General features: G+C 49.6%; 1 protein-coding gene across 1 annotated transcript in view; it reads left to right on the forward strand.

Moving 5' to 3' along the window:
- Positions 1–8,338: 8,338 nt before the first annotated feature.
- The window catches only part of LOXL1 (lysyl oxidase like 1), a 37,772-nt gene continuing 28,028 nt past the window's right edge, over positions 8,339–18,082 (forward strand). The window contains exon 1 of the mRNA XM_038746633.1: positions 8,339–9,950. Coding sequence (XP_038602561.1) covers positions 8,705–9,950 — 1,246 coding nt within the window. The 5' untranslated portion in view covers positions 8,339–8,704. The remainder of the gene's footprint in view (positions 9,951–18,082) is intronic.

An 18,082-nucleotide genomic window follows, 5' to 3' on the forward strand; every position in this document is an offset into this window, starting at 1 on the left:
AAGGCACCAGATTTTTTTGCCAAGAAAACCCAAGACAAATATTCTCATAGGATTTAGCTCAAACGTGTTCATTTGCATAAATTTGCATACAGTGGTCCAAAGGCCCTGACTCTTCCAGGAATGTCATATCAGACAAAGGCAAGCTTGAATCCTGTGGTAAAAGGATTCGAACCTGTCTTTCAGGCCACAAGGAGGTGGTGAAACGCACAACCCTTCCCCCAAACTGGGGCCAATTACAAAGCCCAGTGGTGGCTGGGCCTATGAGAGAACACTTGAGAGCTAAGACTGCCCTCCTCTTTGCTCCCTTTTCCTCCCCCACCTCCCCTCTCCCCTCGGTGTGTGGCGGGGAAGGATGTGAGCTGAGTTGGTGGGGCAGGGCCCAGAGCTCTCCAGTCCCTCACTGACAGGGTATGGTCTGTCTCTGGACTCAGCCCAGGTTTCAGAGCTCAGCAGGCTCATGGTCGCTGCACTGGGGGCTGTCAGGCACCCTTCCCCAGCACCTGCCCCCGTCCTCCCTCTGCCTTTGATCGTGTGGTTTCCTGCCTGAGCCGCCCCACATGGAAGAAAAAGCAACAGAGCCAGCCAACCTCAAGCCCAGCCCTGTGGAGACTCCAGCCAGCAGACGATGTTGGCCTCTTCTCTGCCCGCTATCCATCATGTTTGGGGTCAGACAAAACTCACGTCTCGCCCAGACTCTGGGAGGAGCACGGGCAGGCAGAACCACCTCTTCAGTCTTAGAGCAGAGGTACTGAGCTCTAGTGGATGAGAGAGAGTCAGAGAGAGAGACACACACACACACAAAGACAAAGAGAGACAGAGGGAGGGAAACAGAGAGAGACAGGGAGATAAACAGAGAGAAAGAGAGGGAAACCAAGAGAGGGAGAGGGAAAAAAAGAGAGAGAGACAGAATGAGCCAGAGAGAGAACGAGAGAGAGGGAGGAAGGAAGGAAAGGAGGGAGGAAGGGAGGGTGGGAGGGAGGAAAGGAGGGAGGGAATAAACTGGGCCAAACCAATGGATTGAAATCCCGAATGAGGTTACATACCAACCAGAGCCCCTGCCAAGCCTGGCCTGGACTAATACATGAATGGCTTGTAATGAATTTTGAGTAGCTGCACTCTGAACCCAAATGGCAAGGGAACAACTCCAAGGAGACAAAGGCCCCTGGGGCCCAGAAAAGAGACACGTTTCCTGATGATTCCCAGAAAACTGCACATTTTGAAATCTCTCCAGACTAGGACTCACCCAGAGAGGGTACTCTTAAAGAACTCAGGATAGGAGCAGGGCTGTAACCCCATTTGCTACCAGTCTCGTCTCCCAGGAAAGTCAGGGTCATATGGGATTGTAAACTCCCTCAGTAGAATGTATGCTTCTTGAGGGAAGGGACTGGGCTTCTTATTTCTTCTGTGTGCTCTTCTATGTGCTCCCCACCTAGTGCTTACCATACAGGGCTCTGCACTTGTTAGGCACTCAGTAAGCACTGCTGCTTCTGCTGCTGCTGACTGAGACTCAGGAATGATGGAATAAGGGAGGAGGTAGGTGGAAAAGAGGAAAAAGAAGCCAAGTGACCTAGAGTGAAGGCAGAAAGTAATGACCATGGTCAGAATACGCTTGCCTCTTCTGTCAGATGAATAATGAGGAAAAGCAAACCTGGGAAAAAAGATGGGGACTTTCCAACCTTGGTTTCAAGGACACTTGAACAGTAAATGGTATGGCCTAGAGGAAAGAGCATGAGTCTGGGAGTCAGAGGACTTGGGTTCTAATCCCAGCTCTGCCACCTGCCTACTGTGTGATCTTGGTAAAGTCACTTTACTTCTCTTTGCTTCAGGTTCCTCATCTATGAAATGCGAATGAAAAGTCTGTTCTCCCTGCTACTTAGTCTGTGAACCTCCCCTAGGACAGAAACTGAGTCTGACCTGCTTATCTTGAACTTACCCCAGTGCTTAATACAGTGCATGGCACATAGTAAACACAACATAATTATTACCATGTCTGGGGACGGCTGGGTCCTGTGAATGTGACTTCGTGATATAGAATCGTCTTTCAGAGCAAGGTGTATTCAAACGGGACTGAACAGGAAGCTGATCCTTTAATCAGTTTATCAGTCAATCAATCACTTGGGCTCACTTTCATTCAATCTTAAGGAAAGAAAAGCCCGACCACAATTGTTGTCTTACTTCCAACAGCAGCTTCAAAGTCAGGTCACACCAGCTTTCATATACCCCATTGCGAGCAGTTATTTCCAAGCAAAGAAGCCTTATAAAGATCTGGGGATTTCCATGCTTCAAGGATCCCACCTTTCTTCTCAGCTCACCACTCAACTCCCAAGTTCTGTTTTCACCCTACATTTCTGTCCCTTCCTGTCCCTCTATCCAAAGTTGCTTCTCCTCAGTGCTAGTGCCACTCTCCACACTCTGCCTTAATAAGAAATACTAATGATGGTTCTTTTTAAGCACTTACTATATGCCTTAATTCCCAAATCTGCTCTTAAAAATAATAATGATGGTATTTGTTAAGTGCTTATTATGTGCCAGGCACTGTAATAATTGCTGGGGTGGGTACGAGCAAATCAAGTTGGACAAAATCAATGTCCCAACGGGGCTCATAGTCTTAATCCTCATTTTACAGATGAGGTAACTGATGTGCAGAGAAGTGAAGTGACTTGCCCAACGTCACACAGCAGACAAGTGGCATAGTCAGGATTAGAACTCATGACCTTCTGACTTTCAGGCTTGTGCTCTATCCATGGGGCCACACTACTTGTCCTTCACTCCCTTGCTATTCTGTCCTATTTCCCCCTTTGTCTTTCCCTCCCCGATATGGATCCTGGTCTTCTCCTGCCCCTCCCCACACCCCAGAGCACTCCAGGGTAACAGTCATGCCTTAGGAGATGCCAAGACCAAAAAACTATGGGAGAAGAGTGAGGGATTAAACTTGGGCACACAAACCTCGAATAAAACTTTATGGGACTGCCAAATTTTCCTTTCTATCCCTCCTGGCCCCAGTGAAACCTCCCTTCTTTGAGGTTTAATGGTGCATGGGATCTGGTTAGGGGTCTGGCAGCAAAACAGATCCAGCTCAGAGTCCTTAAATCCCTGAGTCCAGAGAAAAGGAGAACCCAACAACTGTAGGGAATGGGAAGGAGCTGAAGGCGTTAAAAAATGCTTTCCAGCTTCAGACCCTGTGATGCAATAACAAACCCACAGAGAAGCATTTAAAGCACACTAACTCTCTCACACACACACATTTCATGCTATTTTTCCTGATTAGGATCTCATACCGAGAAGAATACCCCGAGCATAAGAACACTTCCAGGCCACAATGGGATGAAAGCAGACACAGTAAAAATCACTTCCCGATCCAACCCACATTCAGGCTCCATAGGGGACTGCCAGCTCTAATTTTCTCATGCTGATGTCATTCTAATTCTTTCATATTTATGGAGAGGCCGGGCCCTGTCAGAGCACAGAGATGACCCTGTTTGGCTGAATTTTCCGAGGTGACAGTTGTGCCAAAGCAACCCCAACCCCTGGGAGAGAGCCTGTCAACCTCCCCATGATCTGTACCACGACTCCCACTGCAAAGACCAATTTCTAAGGAAGCTACAGGATCTACAACCAAGTCGCTTTTTTGGAGAGAGCTTCAGGTCTTTGGGGCTGATGTGAGCAAATGCTCATTTCTACCCATGAACTTGAGCCCAAAGTGCTCAGAAAACGTTTGTAGAGACATTTTTTAACACAAAAATAAACTTATCTGGGATTGGGTTTATTTCATTTTTCTCAAATGCCATTCTCAACAGTATGTGGTACCTTTATAAACGTCGACTTTAGTCTCAGCCCGGAGTGGGGTTCAAGAAAGTATATGTATATATGTTTGTACATATTTGTTACTCTATTTATTTATTTTACTTGTACCTATCTATTCTATTTATTTTATTTTGTTAGTATGTTTGGTTTTGTTCTCTGTCTCCCCCTTTTAGACTGTGAGCCCACTGTTGGATAGGGACTGTCTCTATATGTTGCCAACTTGTACTTCCCAAGCGCTTAGTACAGTGCTCTGCACACAGTAAGCGCTCAATAAATATGATTGATGATGATGAAGAAAGTAAGCCAAGCCAGCTGGAGGGGATTCTAGATGGGGTCCAGGGGCATGAGGAAGACAGATTCCTTTTCACCCCCAGGAGGGTGCATTGCTTGGCTCTCCTGCATTCAAAGGGGAGGAGGGAAGTGAGACGGCTGTCTGTCCTTATTTTCCAGCTGAGCAAACTGAGGTCCAGGAGCAGGCCCTTCACTGGTGGGACTGATCTGAAGGCCCTAGTCCAGTCATGGAAAAGCCAGCTGGCTTGGGCAGCCTCTTTACTGATCTACTGGTGCTCTTCACTCTCCCACCCCAGTCATATTTCTAAAATATTGCCCATTCATCTCTATGAGAGACAGAAACTCCTGACCCTTGGCTTTAAATTCCGCTCTCTGTTTTTTTCCTCTTACCTATCCACTGTCTTCTGCTACTACATCTCAGTTCGAACTCTTCTTCCCTCTCACGCTCACCTTCTCATCCTGCCTCATCCTTAACTTTCTCACCTCCAACCCCTGGTTCACTCCCTTCCTCCTGTTCTGCATCCCTCTCCACTTCAAATCCACCAGGCCACAGCACTCCTTGTCTTCAAAAAATCCTTCCTAAATCCCACCTCCTCTGGGGGGCTTTCCCTGGTTAATGTTCTATCTCCCAAGGTCCCCAGGACAATCTTAGTACCTTGACACTCACCACTTGGTGTTGCACTTTTAATAATTAATAATTACGGTATTTGTTGAGAGCTTACTGTGTATTGAGTACTGGTCTAAGCACTGGGGAGATACAAGTTAATTAGGTTGGGCACAGTTCCTGTCCCATATGGGCCTCACAGTATAAGTAGGAGGGAGGACAGGTATTGAATCCCCATTTTACAGGTGAGAAAACTGAGACACAGAGAAGTTAAATGACTTGTTCAAGGTCACACAGCAGGCAAGTGGTATAGCCAGGATTAGAACCCAGATCTTCTGACTCCCAGGCCCATGATCTTTCCACTAGACCACACTGCTTTGTATTTTTTGCTGCTTCTTCCTTTTCTAATTATTTTATGTCTGTTTCCCTGCTAAATGGTGAGGTCCTTATGGGCTGGGACTATATCTTCTTCTAACATATTCTTCTGAGTGTTTAGTGCAATTCTTTGTACCCAGTATGTTCTCAATAAATATTATTGATTGACTGATTGGGCCAGATTCATTGACCGTTGCACAGGTCTTGTTTGGGCCTCTCAGCCTCTCACTGGTGAATCCAAGCTTCAAGAGGCACAGGGGGCAAGGGTGGACTTGTGCACATGCCCATGGGAGCACCCCAGCCCACTGAGTCACTTGAGACTTTCAACCCAGAAACCACATTGGCTGGGTCCAAAGTGACCATAAGCCAATTGTCAGCTGGCCCCTCCCTTGCCTGGGAAGACAGAAATGGCACTGTATGCCTCTACAACCGGTAGTTTTTTGGAATACATTTGACCTCCTTCCACCTTGACTCTGGTCCCCAGGTCCTCCACCTTGGAAGTGGGGCCCATGTTTACAGTGACCTGGGACAGGACTGCAAAGGCTCTGAAGCAAGGGAGCCCTGGGCATACACTTGGCAAATGTGGAGGTTCTGCAAGCCACACATATGACAGCCTCACTTCCATAATGCAGCTTGTTATCTTACAGGATTAACAAAGGGCTGTCCAGAGTTCTTTAGTGCCTCTGATGGTCATTCTAAGCAGGTCTAGTGTGAACAGTGTGGCCAGTCAGTTTTACAATGGAGAGTCCGGTTCCCAGCTGCTCTGTCCCCTATCTGGAGCCAATATGGTGAGAACTCTTTTACATCGCTTTTAAAATTTTCAGGGCCAACCTCCCTCCACTGCAGCTCCTGTTGCTTAGTCCTGTGGCTCAGAAATGGGTTGTGTTTACGGGGACCTGCAGGGGGAATGGAATAGCTCTGGATCAAATTGGGGTTCAGGGTAACCCTCCTGAAGAAATGTTCTAAAATCATGCAAAATCAGTGTACTTTCACAAAATAGATCTTGCGATGTCATCGCATTATGTTATATGCCTGGTGTATCGGGTGGCCACCCTAGGTCTGAGTCCAACACACCTTTATCTGTTGTCAAAGGGCATTCCCATTATTTAGGGAGGATCACTGAGGCCAGCAGTCATGAAGTGATCTGCTTGAAGATAACCAGCATGTCAGGGATGGAACTGAGAATCAGAGCTGGGTTCCCTCATTCCCAGACCAAAATCCACTAACCACTCTTGGGACAAGAAACAGAGACCCTCCCCTACCCCTCCTGCCCAAAAGAATTGTCTAGCAGTATTAGCAAGCCAGCCTTCTCTTCAATGGAAACCACCTGGGACTGGCTCCCTTCCTTCCCACATGTACTTACGAAGTCCTAAATAACCCTCAACCAACCTGATCCTGATCCAAACCCATGACATCCTTGCCAGCCTAGGAAAGGAACAGAGAAGAACTCAGCAAGGAACTGTACCCTGAGCATATAGCTGGGGGGATTTGCTAGGTCAATCAATTGTATTTATTGAGTGCTTACTGTGTGCAGAGCACTGTACTAAGTGCTTGGGAAGTACAAGTTGGCAACATATAGAGACAGTCCCTGCCCAACAGTGGGCTCACAGTCTAAAAGGGGGAGACAGAGAACAAAACCAAACATACTAACAAAATAAAATAAATAGAATAGATATGTACAAGTAAAATAAATAAATAGAGTAATATGTACAAACATATATACATATATACAGGTGCTGTGGGAAAGGGAAGGAGGTAAGATGGGGAGGATGGAGTGGGGGACGAGGGGGAGAGGAAGGAAGGGGCTCAGTCTGGGAAGGCCTCCTGGAGGAGGTGAGCTCTCAGTAGGGCCTTGAAGGGAGGAAGAGAGCTAGCTTGGCGGATGGGCAGAGGGAGGGTATTCCAGGTCCGGGGGATGACGTGGGCCGGGGGTCGATGGTGGGACAGGCGAGAACGAGGTACGGTGAGGAGATTAGCGACAGAGGAGCGGAGGGTGCAGGGTGGGCTGTAGAAGGAGAGAAAGGAGGTGAGGTAGGAGGGGGCGAGGTGATGGAGAGCCTTGAAGCCCAGGGTGAGGAGTTTCTGCCTGATGCTCAGATTGATTGGTAGCCATTGGAGATTTTTGAGGAGGGGAGTAACATGCCCAGAGCGTTTCTGGACAAAGACAATCCGGGCAGCAGCATGAAGTATGGATTGAAGTGGGGAGAGACACGAGGATGGGAGATCAGAGAGAAGGCTGATGCAGTAGTCCAGACGGGATAGGATGAGAGCTTGAACGAGCAGGGTAGCTGTATGGATGGAGAGGAAAGGGCGGATCTAGGCAATGTTGCGGAGCTGAGACCGGCAGGTTTTGGTGACGGCTTGGATGTGAGGGGTGAATGAGCGAGCGGAGTTGAGGATGACACCAAGTTTGCGGGCTTGTGAGACGGGAGGGATGGTAGTGCTGTCAACAGAGATGGGAAAGTCAGGGAGAGGGCAGGGTTTGGGAGGGAAGACAAGGAGTTCCGTCTTCGACATGTTGAGTTTTAGGTGGCGGGCAGACATCCAGATGGAGATGTCCTGAAGGCAGGAGGAGATGCGAGCCTGGAGAGAGGGGGAGAGAGCAGGGGCAGAGATGTAGATCTGGGTGTCATCAGCGTAGAGATGATAGTTGAAGCCGTGGGAGCAAATGAGGTCACCAAGGGAGTAAGTGTAGATCGAGGTGTAGTGTAGGTCCTTAGGAGGAGGAGGAGGTAGGAGGGCTGGTTCCCCTGGGTCCCAAGGCCCTGGGGCCTGGGGAGGCTGGTACAGGCTCCCTGCTCCCCACCTCTCCCAACACAAAGGCAGGGGTTGTTATGGCGAAACCATCCTGGACCTGAAGCTGTACAGAGGGAAAGTCCCATAGCTTGATAACAGCAGGAAGGAAACAATCCTTCCCAGCCCTCAGGGCTTTTGATTGAGCTTTGGAAATCTGGCCCAGCCCCAGCCTCAACCCTGAGCCCAGAAATCCATTTCCTAGACACTGAGCTGAGCCGCGAGACTCTCCCATCCCCAGGATGGCAGCCCGTCCACTTTCTTTCTTCCTCAGCCAGAGGCAGGTTCCCAGCTCAGAGAGAGAACGGCCAGCAAGCCAAATAGCTGAAATCCAGTGGACTCTAGGGCCCTGCAGAGCAGCCAGGGCCTGTCCCAGGCCAGCTACCCTTGAAAGCTCCAAACTTTTCCCAGCCTGTTGCTTATTCATTTAGAGCAGGAGGGAGCCTGCCAGCCGGCAGTCTGCACAGGACCCGGCCTGGATGTAAAAATCGTGGAAGCAGCCTGACCACCCGCCGGCCAGCCCATCCTCCCGACCCTTCAGAGATCTGCCTCAGCTCCTGCCCCACGCACCTCCTCACGGCCCTGCCCTCCCCCTACCCCTCCCCTCCACCTCCGGGCCTGGCCCGACCAGGCTGGGGATGCTGCCTGTGGGAGAGCCTTCTTGCTAGGCACGGCGATCCGGGGATGGGCAGAGTTAGAGCGCCGAGAGGAAGGAGCCCGACCAGAAGGCTTGAGGGAGAGCAGCATTGCTAAGCAAAGGACTGCCAAGAAGCATCATTGCTCTTCTGCCTCCCTAACTCCTCAGAGCGGAGGGGTGGTACCGAAGGAGGGCAGGCCATGGCTCCCAGCTTCTGGGTCCTCTGGGCTCTGATGGGCTGCGGACTCTTTCTCTTGGCCTGTGGACAGCAGCCACAGGGCACCGATGCCAACCGCTGGAGGCAGATGATCCAATGGGAGAACAATGGGAGGGTGTACAGACTGCTCAACACAGGCTCAGAGTATGTGCCTGCTGGGCAACACCACCCAGACAGCAGCGCCCGGGTCCTGCTGGATGACAGCCCCCAGGGCCACAGCCGGAGAGGCCTGGGGGCCACCATTAGGAGGCAGGCCCCTTCCCTGCCGGTCCGGGCTGGCTCAGACACCATCCGGGGCCACACCCGGCATCCTTTCGGGTTTGGCCAGGTCCCGGACAACTGGCGGGAAGGACCCATCGGGGATAGCATTGGCTCCTCCCGGGCCCGCGCCTCCGTTGCCCGGCAACGGCAGGCGGGCTCCACCTCCTCGGTGTCCTCGGCCTCGGCTTCGGCCTTCGCGCAGTCCACCTACCGACAGCTGCCATCGTACCCGCAGCAGTTCCCCTACCCTCAGCCTCCATTCGCCAACCAATACGAGAACTACGAGACGCCCAGGGCCTATGATGAGAGCTACGTGTACTACCGGAGCACGGGAGGCGGTGGTACCGGGGCGGCCGCCGTGGCCGCCGCCGGGGTCATCTACCCCTTCCAGCCCCGGGTGAGGTACGAAGAGTATGGCGAAGAGCAGCAAACCCCGTTCCAGTCCCAGGGTTTCTATCCAGCTCAGGAGAGGGCCTTTGTGCAGGTGCCCCAGCTGCAACAGCTGCCCCAGCCACAGCCACAACCGCAGCCGCAGCCCTCTGATGGCTTGGACAGGAGATATTCCCACAGCCTCTACCATGAGGGTGCCACGGGCTTTGACCAAGCATACCAGGACCCTTACAACTCTGCTCTGAATCAGCCGGCCCCAGCCCCGGGGCTGCCCTCCACCGACAATTTACAGGTCAATCCCGGGCCCCCAGTTGGAGTGGGCCCCGGGTACGGAACTGACCCCCGCCTGGGCTCATACCCACCTTACGCCAACGTACCCTCAGAGCCCTACATGCAGCCCCGGGCTGTGGAGCCCCAGCCACCTTTCCGGGCCCTGGATCCTTATGGGACACCAAGGCAAGAGCCCTACCTCCCCATCAGGAACTCTGAAAGTGTCCAGCTGAATCCTGAAAACCAGGGCGCCCAGCAGGGCCGTGTCAGTGTGGGCAGCGTGTACAGGCCCAGTCAGAATGGGAGAGGTAAGTGCCATGGAGGGTTCCACGGTTTAAGGATCACGATCCGTAGCATTGACCTTCGACCCCTGCCCCAAATATTTCCCACTCGCCTGTCTCACTAACTGTCTCTTCATTCCAGAATCTTTGCCTCTTCCTTCCCCAGGCCCTCCACTCCAGCCCTTTCCCTTCCAAAGAAGGAAGGCCCTATTTTTCCTTCCCTTGGTGTCTTTGTCCCCCACCCAATAATTCTTATTCTCCAACAGTGGCTGTCGTCGTTAGAGGAGCACCCTGAGAAAGCAGAGAGGTGAACACGGGCAAAGAGTCCAATAATCTGGTCTTCCCTCTCTTACTCCTGTCCTAGCCTGAGGGATCTGTAAGGTTTTGGGCAGGAGGTTGACCTGAATCAATGCAGTGATGACTGCTCAGCAGTAAGGAGGACCTCTTGGGGAGGATCCGGAGAGCTAGGCTGGGCTGTGGAGGTCAAGAAGACTGGTAGAGAGGTGGGGGGGAGGGGGGGGGAATCTCCAGGAGACAGTGAAACCGAGGGATTGAGATGATACAAACTTTAGGGGTGTGGTATGCCCCCTGGATGTTCCAACAAGGTGTGTCTGTGCACCTGGGGCCAGCTAGCTGCCCCTACTGCCTGCCTATTGGGGTATCTGAGCTTTGCTCCCAGAACTAGGAGCCTCTTGTAGGGTTGATGGGAATGATGAAGATGATGCCTTCATTTCTCAGATTGCATTTCTCAGCCCATCACTGCGAGGGAAGTCGAGGCCTTAAAATCACATCCCGCCTCCAAGGAGGCCTTCCTTTAACTAAGCCCTCATATCCTCTTCTCCCACTCCATTCTGCACCATCCCTGCACTTACATTTTCACCCTGAATTCACTCTACACTCAGCCTCACAGCCCTTATGTACATAAATGCAATTTATTTATTTATATTAATAATAATGGCATTTATTAAGCACTTACTATGTGCAACGCACTGTTCTAAGCTCTGGGCACTGTTCTAAGTGCTGTGCCTGTCTCCCCTTCTAGACTGTAGACTCCTTGTTGGCAGGGAACATGTATTCCAAATCTGTCATATTGTACTCTCCCAAGCACAAAGTAAATGCTCAATAATTAAGATTGATTGATTGAATTCCTACTGTTCAGCTAGAGAAACTGAGGCCCAGAGAAGACATATGACTTGCCTGGAGTGTCACACAGTAAATCGTAGCAGAATGGGGATTAGAATCCAGGCCTCCTGAAATCCAGTCCAGGGCTCTTTCCATCAGAATTTCCTGTCTCCTGCCTTCAGTTCTCAATACTATTTACTGAGCAGTAACTGTACAGAACACTGTACTAAATACTTGAGAAAGTGCAATACAATGGACTTGGTAAATGCAACCCCTGCCCATACTCTAAGGTATGTCAAAGGTATTTATTGAGTGCTTACTGTCAATTTACTTAATTCCTCAGTCTCACTGGGGGCAGAAAGGGCCTGTGACCACCCAACTATGCTCACTGAGGAAGATGATGTCACTTTATCAATAGCTGTAGCAAGGAGAAAGAGGTAAGAGACACTAACAGGCTGACAAGAAGTATGCCCACCATTCAGGAGGGTGAAGAGATCTACATAGCTCTGTCCGTCGCCTCGTGGCTATCAGCAAGTCAACTCTCTCTTTAATGTGGCTAGGAAGGTTATGGAGAGGGAGGTGTTGGAAGAGTGTCCTGTTAGGCAAAGATTCACTCCCCTAAGAGAAGCCAGCTTCCCTGATTTGTCTTTGTCTAGACCTGGAAAGATTTTTGTTTTCATTTTGGGTATTTGCCCTTGTGTTTTATGTTGCTTTAATATTTTATTGTTTTATGGCTCCCAATGTGTTTGTCTCCAGTCCTGTCTCCCTCATGTATATTCAGAGATGGAATATCCTTGAAGAACGAGGCCCATGTCTAATTTTCACCCATGTACGCTTTCCCAGCACTTACTACAGTGGCCTATACATAGTAAGCACTTAATAAATACTGTTGCTACTAGTGCTACTACTGCTACTACTAATACTACCATGTCTACTAAGAATGCCAATCTTCCCTCCTCCCCAATTGCATTATCTTCTCAGACCCTCAAATTCCAGTTCTTTCTACATTGGCTTTCACATCCCTGAGAGCCTGCACTTATGAGCATCCAGCAACAAGCCCTTACAGATAAAGCAATTCATGTTCCCTTTTCAGACACTTGTCTTTCCAAACCCTATTACCAGCTGCAATCCTGTTTTTTCCCCCTGTGCTCACCCCACTCATTCTCTCAGACATGTCAACCACTATGCATTTCAGATAGAACATAATGGCAGAATTAGGGACATTCTTCCAGTAATTGGTTAGAGTACCGTGCTGTGGAAGAAATGATTGTGTGTTTGCATGTGGCACTTAACCTAGGATAAGCCAATACAATGTGAATTTTCCTTCTTATAGGATACTACAAAAATACAGCCCTCACATTATAATGGATGCAGGTATATTTGTAAATATTTTTGTGTAAGCTCCTTGAGGGAATGTACTATGCCTTTTACATCTATTGCATCTTCCCAAGCACCTAGTAGGGTGCTTAACAAACAGTAGGTGCACAGCAAATACTACCAATGATGATTAATACCTAGAATGACCCCACTCAGCCCCCAAGCCCCAGTTTTCCTTCCTTCCCCCAGTGTCTTAGTTTAGTTGAACTCTGCAGACAGCCAGTTGAAGTGGTCCACTGTTACAGTGGAGACAATCACTGAAATCCTCTTCCCATCCTTATCTCAGGAAGAATGGACTGTGTATTGATCCATTAACTCTGAGAAAACTATCACTGCAATTCCCCTAGCTTCTCTATTCCCAGGGAAATGTCTTCTCCTTTTTCTATTCCTGCTAGAAAACAGCCCCCACACAAGGTTAGTCAGGAATAGAGCTGATATCCGGTGTAGAACACATCAGGGTTTGTTGGGCTATGTTGCTTACCAGGGGTGTGCCTGACCCCTTTAGTCTCCCATACCACCCCAGGGGCCTCAACATAAGAGCAGGCCTGCTCACTAGGCAGTTCATTATCCTTAGGAGAAATCAAGACACATAACAACTGAGCGCCTATCCAACATTCCCCACTTTCTAGAAATCAATGGCAGGAGCATCCTTCCTGGGTACAGTTGCCATGGTGCTACCTCTATAGAGGTGGTTCCTAGGCTACCAGGGCCTGGGGAGAAAATTAATACAGTGAAGGCCCCTTGGGGTAATTCAGTCTGGGTGGGGATGGACCAAACCCCTTTGAGAGTGGGCATGTTGGTGTACAAGCATGTGATCATCAAGAGATCAGAGGTTGGGGAGACTGTCTAATGGCCCCCAAAGCCCCTGCTACTCTGCCTCATCTCTCTTTATTTGCCAAACTACAACAGAAGACAATGGTATTTGGTCTCTTCCATCCCCTGAGTTTAAGGCACTTCTCATTACAGTTATTGCATAGTGCAAGTGGAAGCAAGAGGTCAAGAGTGGCTAAGTGGCTTTAAGAGGGAAGAGAGGAAGGGGACTTTGGATGTTTTTATGTCTCCAATCCCCTGTTCTCCATCCAAAGCCTTCCAACCCCAAGGCAAATTCCAACTTCCCCATCACCTCATCTAACCCTGACTGACTTGCATGAAGTCAAATTGGGACAGACCTGCAGAAAGGCCAGTGATCCTTCCTTCTTTTTACAGACACTACTTAAAGTTTCCCTCCTTGACTTCCCAGTCACCCCTATTGTAAATTATTTGCTTTCACTTGAGGCAGTGAGTGAGGTGGAAGGAGATGGAGCCGGTAGAGGAAAGGTTTGCATGGCTCCTGGAACTGTGTGGAGAAAGCAAACCCTGACACCCGCCCCCTTCCTCCCCTCCCATTCCTCTCCCTCCCATGGTGCCGTGACTATGGAAAATTCCAGCGTTCCATGGGCATGCCAGACTTTGAGCTTGTTCTCCAGATCAGACCCTTCTGAGCCTGAGTCTCATGCAGGCAACACTGAACAAAGGGCTAATTTTATGAGCTTGACCTCATTTCCTTCTGGCCCAGCTCTGAGAGGTCCAGAGTCTTAGGCAACGTGTGTGTGTGTGTGTGTGTGTGTGTGTGTGTGTGTGTGTGTGTGTGTATTCTTGTCAACTTGAAAAGCTAAACACATTTGAACATTTTCCAAGAAAAACCCCGCAACACAACAGCACCCTCCCTGAGCCCCTGCTTTGCTTTGCTTTTGCTTCTCTCACCCTTCACACTGGCTCCAGATCTGAACTGCCTCTTTTCCTCAGTTGACCTCTCTGAGCTGCTTTGGCCATGTTATTCCTCTCACTGGTGTTTGGTTTTCTCCCGTTTCCTAACCTGATTCTTTAGTCCTTGTCCAAACATCATTCCTACTGGGTCGAGCAGAGCCCAGGCCCCTGACATCTTCTACAGTTCATCAACCACCTTGTCTCTCTCTCTCCATCTGGTCTCTCCCTTTGCTCAGTGGATTCTGTTCTCTAATGCCTTTCATCACGACTCCTTTGTCTGTTTTTCACTATATCCTCTCCCTCTTTATGATTAGCTGTGTGTTTGTGTGTTGTCCTTTCATTTTCTTGCCCTTTCTCCCCATTTGACCTCTCTTTACCTCTGGAGCGGCAACTGGTCCCATTTTATATCAGGTAAGTCATACGTTCCTCTGGGGTGTCCCCTACCCATTACCAATGCAGCACCTGGAAATCTTCTGCCCTGTACTTTAAAGTTGCAAGCCTCCCTCTGCCTCACTCCCACTGCCAGGTTTCACAGTTCAGAATCTGCATTCATAGACATCTGAGAGGGGAGAATGAAGGGGGCTGCAAGAGGTTGGGCCCAGGAGGGCCTAGAGCCCCTGCCATCCCTCGAGGGCCTAGACCCTCGGCAAGGAAGCGCAGATCAGACTCAGCTTGCCAATGGGGGAAGGAAGAAAGGGGGTGGGTGTTTCCCCGGCTTCCGGCCACCACATGTCTCTGATTAGATTTATTTTCATTTTATTTCTATTCCTTTGCCTGGGTCACCTAGCAACTCTGCAGCCCAGCATATTGGTTGTTGCATTCCTTGGGTATTGCTCGGCTGTGGGTCGCCTGGGGCTTCTCCTGAATGGTTACTAGTGTGGCGGGTGCATAGGCAAAAGGCAAGCTGGGACAGTCCTCTTCTTGTCCCTTGTCTCTCCCTCCTTCCTCCCTCCCGTAGCATCCAGGTCAAGTTTCCCCTGTGGGGTCAGGGGCTGCTTCTCCCAGGAGATGAGGCCCCCCAGTGATGTCGGACCTAACCTCTTTCCAGATCCAGAGAATCCCAGATTGGTTTCACTGAGTAAAAATGATTTTAGGGTGGGCACAAGGGAAAACACCATGATGGATTTCCTCCAAGGCCTCGGTGGAAACCTGGCATTAGAACACTCACCCGTTTGCCAAGCCTCAACCCTTCAGAGGTAGCCCGAACCCCGTAGAATCCAGGATCTTGAAGCTGCAGAAGAGAAGGAAGGGTGAGCCCCTTACTGTCCAAGATGAGCCAGAGGGGGCCAGAATATAGGTCCTGTCCTCTCCTTCACATTTGAATTTGGTCTTTTTCTGCCTGTTTCCAATCTTCGTCACACTGAGCCTTGAGCAGGGACTGAAGAGAACTGCAAGCTTATTAGGGCTTGCCCAGATGGCATCACCTCCAGCTGCAAAACACCTGGGAGTATCTGACCACCACTCTTCCCTCCCCATGTCTTTGCCCTCCCTTGGGATATCATGACTCTGGGATGAATAGACTCTGCTCTAAGGAAGTTGCTCTTGGTTTAGCCTTTTCACCAACCAAGACTTGGGTTTTCCAGGACTTCATGGGCACAATCCTGAAGACAGCTTAAGCTGGCCACCTGGCTCTTGGAGCAAGAGATGAAAAAAGACAGATAGGCCCTCTGTCCTCTCCATTCGTTCATTCAATCATATTTATTGAGTGCTTACTGTGTGCAGAGCATTGTACTAAGTCTTCCACCAGCCATGCCCACTTTCAATTATGGTACTAATAGAAGTAAATATTTGTCCATGCTTATGAGGAGCACTTGGGATCAAGAGGGAGAAGAAGAAAGAGGGGAGGAGAAAAAAGGTGGAGAGGAAGAGGGGGAGGGAAAGGGGAGGAAGAATGAGGGGGGTAGGGGGAGGGAGAGGGAGAAGAACAAAAATGAGGGCTGAGGAGAAAGTTTTACATTTCCTCTGGCAACCCTGACCCTCTTCATCCCAGTTGTTTCTCCACAGGGCAGAAAAACTTCCCAAATAATTCAGCCAGCCACAAAGCCATGCTCTTTGCTTTTTGAGCTCTGGATCACTAATTTTTTCTTTTCTTGCAATGGAAATGTCAGATCCAGGTGGAGTCACCTTCTTCAGCCTAAATGATCAGCCCCCAAACCATCTAACAGTTGATCTGTTACCCTAGAAGGCAAGCAAATCATCTAGATTCATATCCTTAAACCAAAGTGCCTGAGGGATTTTACCCTCCAAAAGGAAGTCCAATTAGAAAATGAATCCCCCTCCTTCCTTCTGATCTCCCCCAACTGGGTCCATATTCTAATGGAACTCCATAGCAAGCTTGGGACTAATTCACTGAGGCAGATTCAAACAAGTCACCAGGTTCTTTCGGAGAATATAGATCCAGCCCAAACCCATGATTTCTTAGCCACATTCAATCTCGTAGAGCTCCCAGCTTTTTTTCACCCATCTGCTTGTGAGCATGAAGGTGGAGATGAACAGATCCAGGGCCAGCTGCAAAGAGCAAACCAGGAATTCTTTATTAAACCAATGCTCCTTCTTGGCCTCCAATACCCAAATCCCTCACAAAAACCTTTTAGCACAATCACCCTTGACCCATTTTCAGGAATCAATGTTACACTAACTCTCACCTTGATTCTCCAGTTCCTCCCTGCTGGCTTTCTGGTCCCAACTAGCTGGGTCATCCTCTCATCTTGGGTTTGTGTAGAGCCAACCCACTGAGCCCAAAGGGCTTGAAGATGAAATTTCATCCTAAGCTTCCCAAACTCTCTAGTTTCCTGATTAGTTACCCTGTATTTAATTTGAGCAGGGACTGAAGTGAATGAATAGTATTTATTGTGAGCCTACATGTGTGCAGAGTACTGTCTTAAGCACTTGGGAAAATGCAATATAATAAAGTTGGAAGATGAGATTCCTGCACATAAGGAGCATACAGCCCATGGGGGGAGAGGGACACTAAAATAAATTACAAATAGGGGAAATAGTTGGTAGACACATTCCCTGCCTACAAGGAGCTTACGGTCTAGAAGGGGAGACTAACATTAATATAAAGTATGGATATGGATAAGTTCATAAATGCTGTTGGACTGAGGGTGGGCTGAGGTGCAGCTTCCTTCAATCAATCAATCCATCAATGGTATTTGAACACTGTGTGCAGAGCACTGTACTATTGAAAAAGTACAATAGAGTAGGTAGACACAATCCCTGCCCTAAAGGAGTTTACCTCTCTTCCTTTCTTTGCTCTTGGTGCAGGAATGAAGCTCTGGGTCTGTAATTGGGAACCACAGACCTTCAGAGTGGAGGATCATAGAGACAATGATTCTCATCTAGTCCAAGCCTCTTCCTCTCAGCACGCATCATCCAAACAACCTCCTACTTACTCCATATCTGCTCTTTCCCCCAGCCAACTGGTCAGTCATGAAGGGATACCCCCTCTAAAGTTCCAGGAGGCCAGTCTCCTGAACCCTATGGACCACCAGGGTGGTTTGGGGCACTGTCAGAGATCCTGCTGTAAGCCTGAGGGAGAGTTTAAGTCAGGTTAAGCTGACTCCAGGGTTGGGGATCCCTTTAAGGTTTGCCCCACCTCCACCCTCAGCCCTCACCCACAATCCATCAGAACCAGTAGGGACCCTGGAACCACCCCACTGCCTCTGCCTAGGCCCCAAGGCAAGGCCCCATACTGGAAGCCAGGGTCTCCCTGAGCTACCCTGGAGTGATCCAAGAAGCCAAGGGAGTATCAGGCCCCCGTCAGTCCACAACTGGGGTGGGCTGGATGGGCCTGTTGGAGTCACCCAGCCTGAGGGGTGAGATGAATATGGATTAAGGGAATGCTCAGGTCTCCATTTCTCAAGGGTTCCATGATTAACCTCACTGGAAGCTCACAAGCTTGGTGGCTCTCT

This window comes from Tachyglossus aculeatus, chromosome 5 (assembly GCF_015852505.1).
Source record: "Tachyglossus aculeatus isolate mTacAcu1 chromosome 5, mTacAcu1.pri, whole genome shotgun sequence".
Taxonomy (NCBI): Eukaryota; Metazoa; Chordata; class Mammalia; order Monotremata; family Tachyglossidae; genus Tachyglossus; species Tachyglossus aculeatus.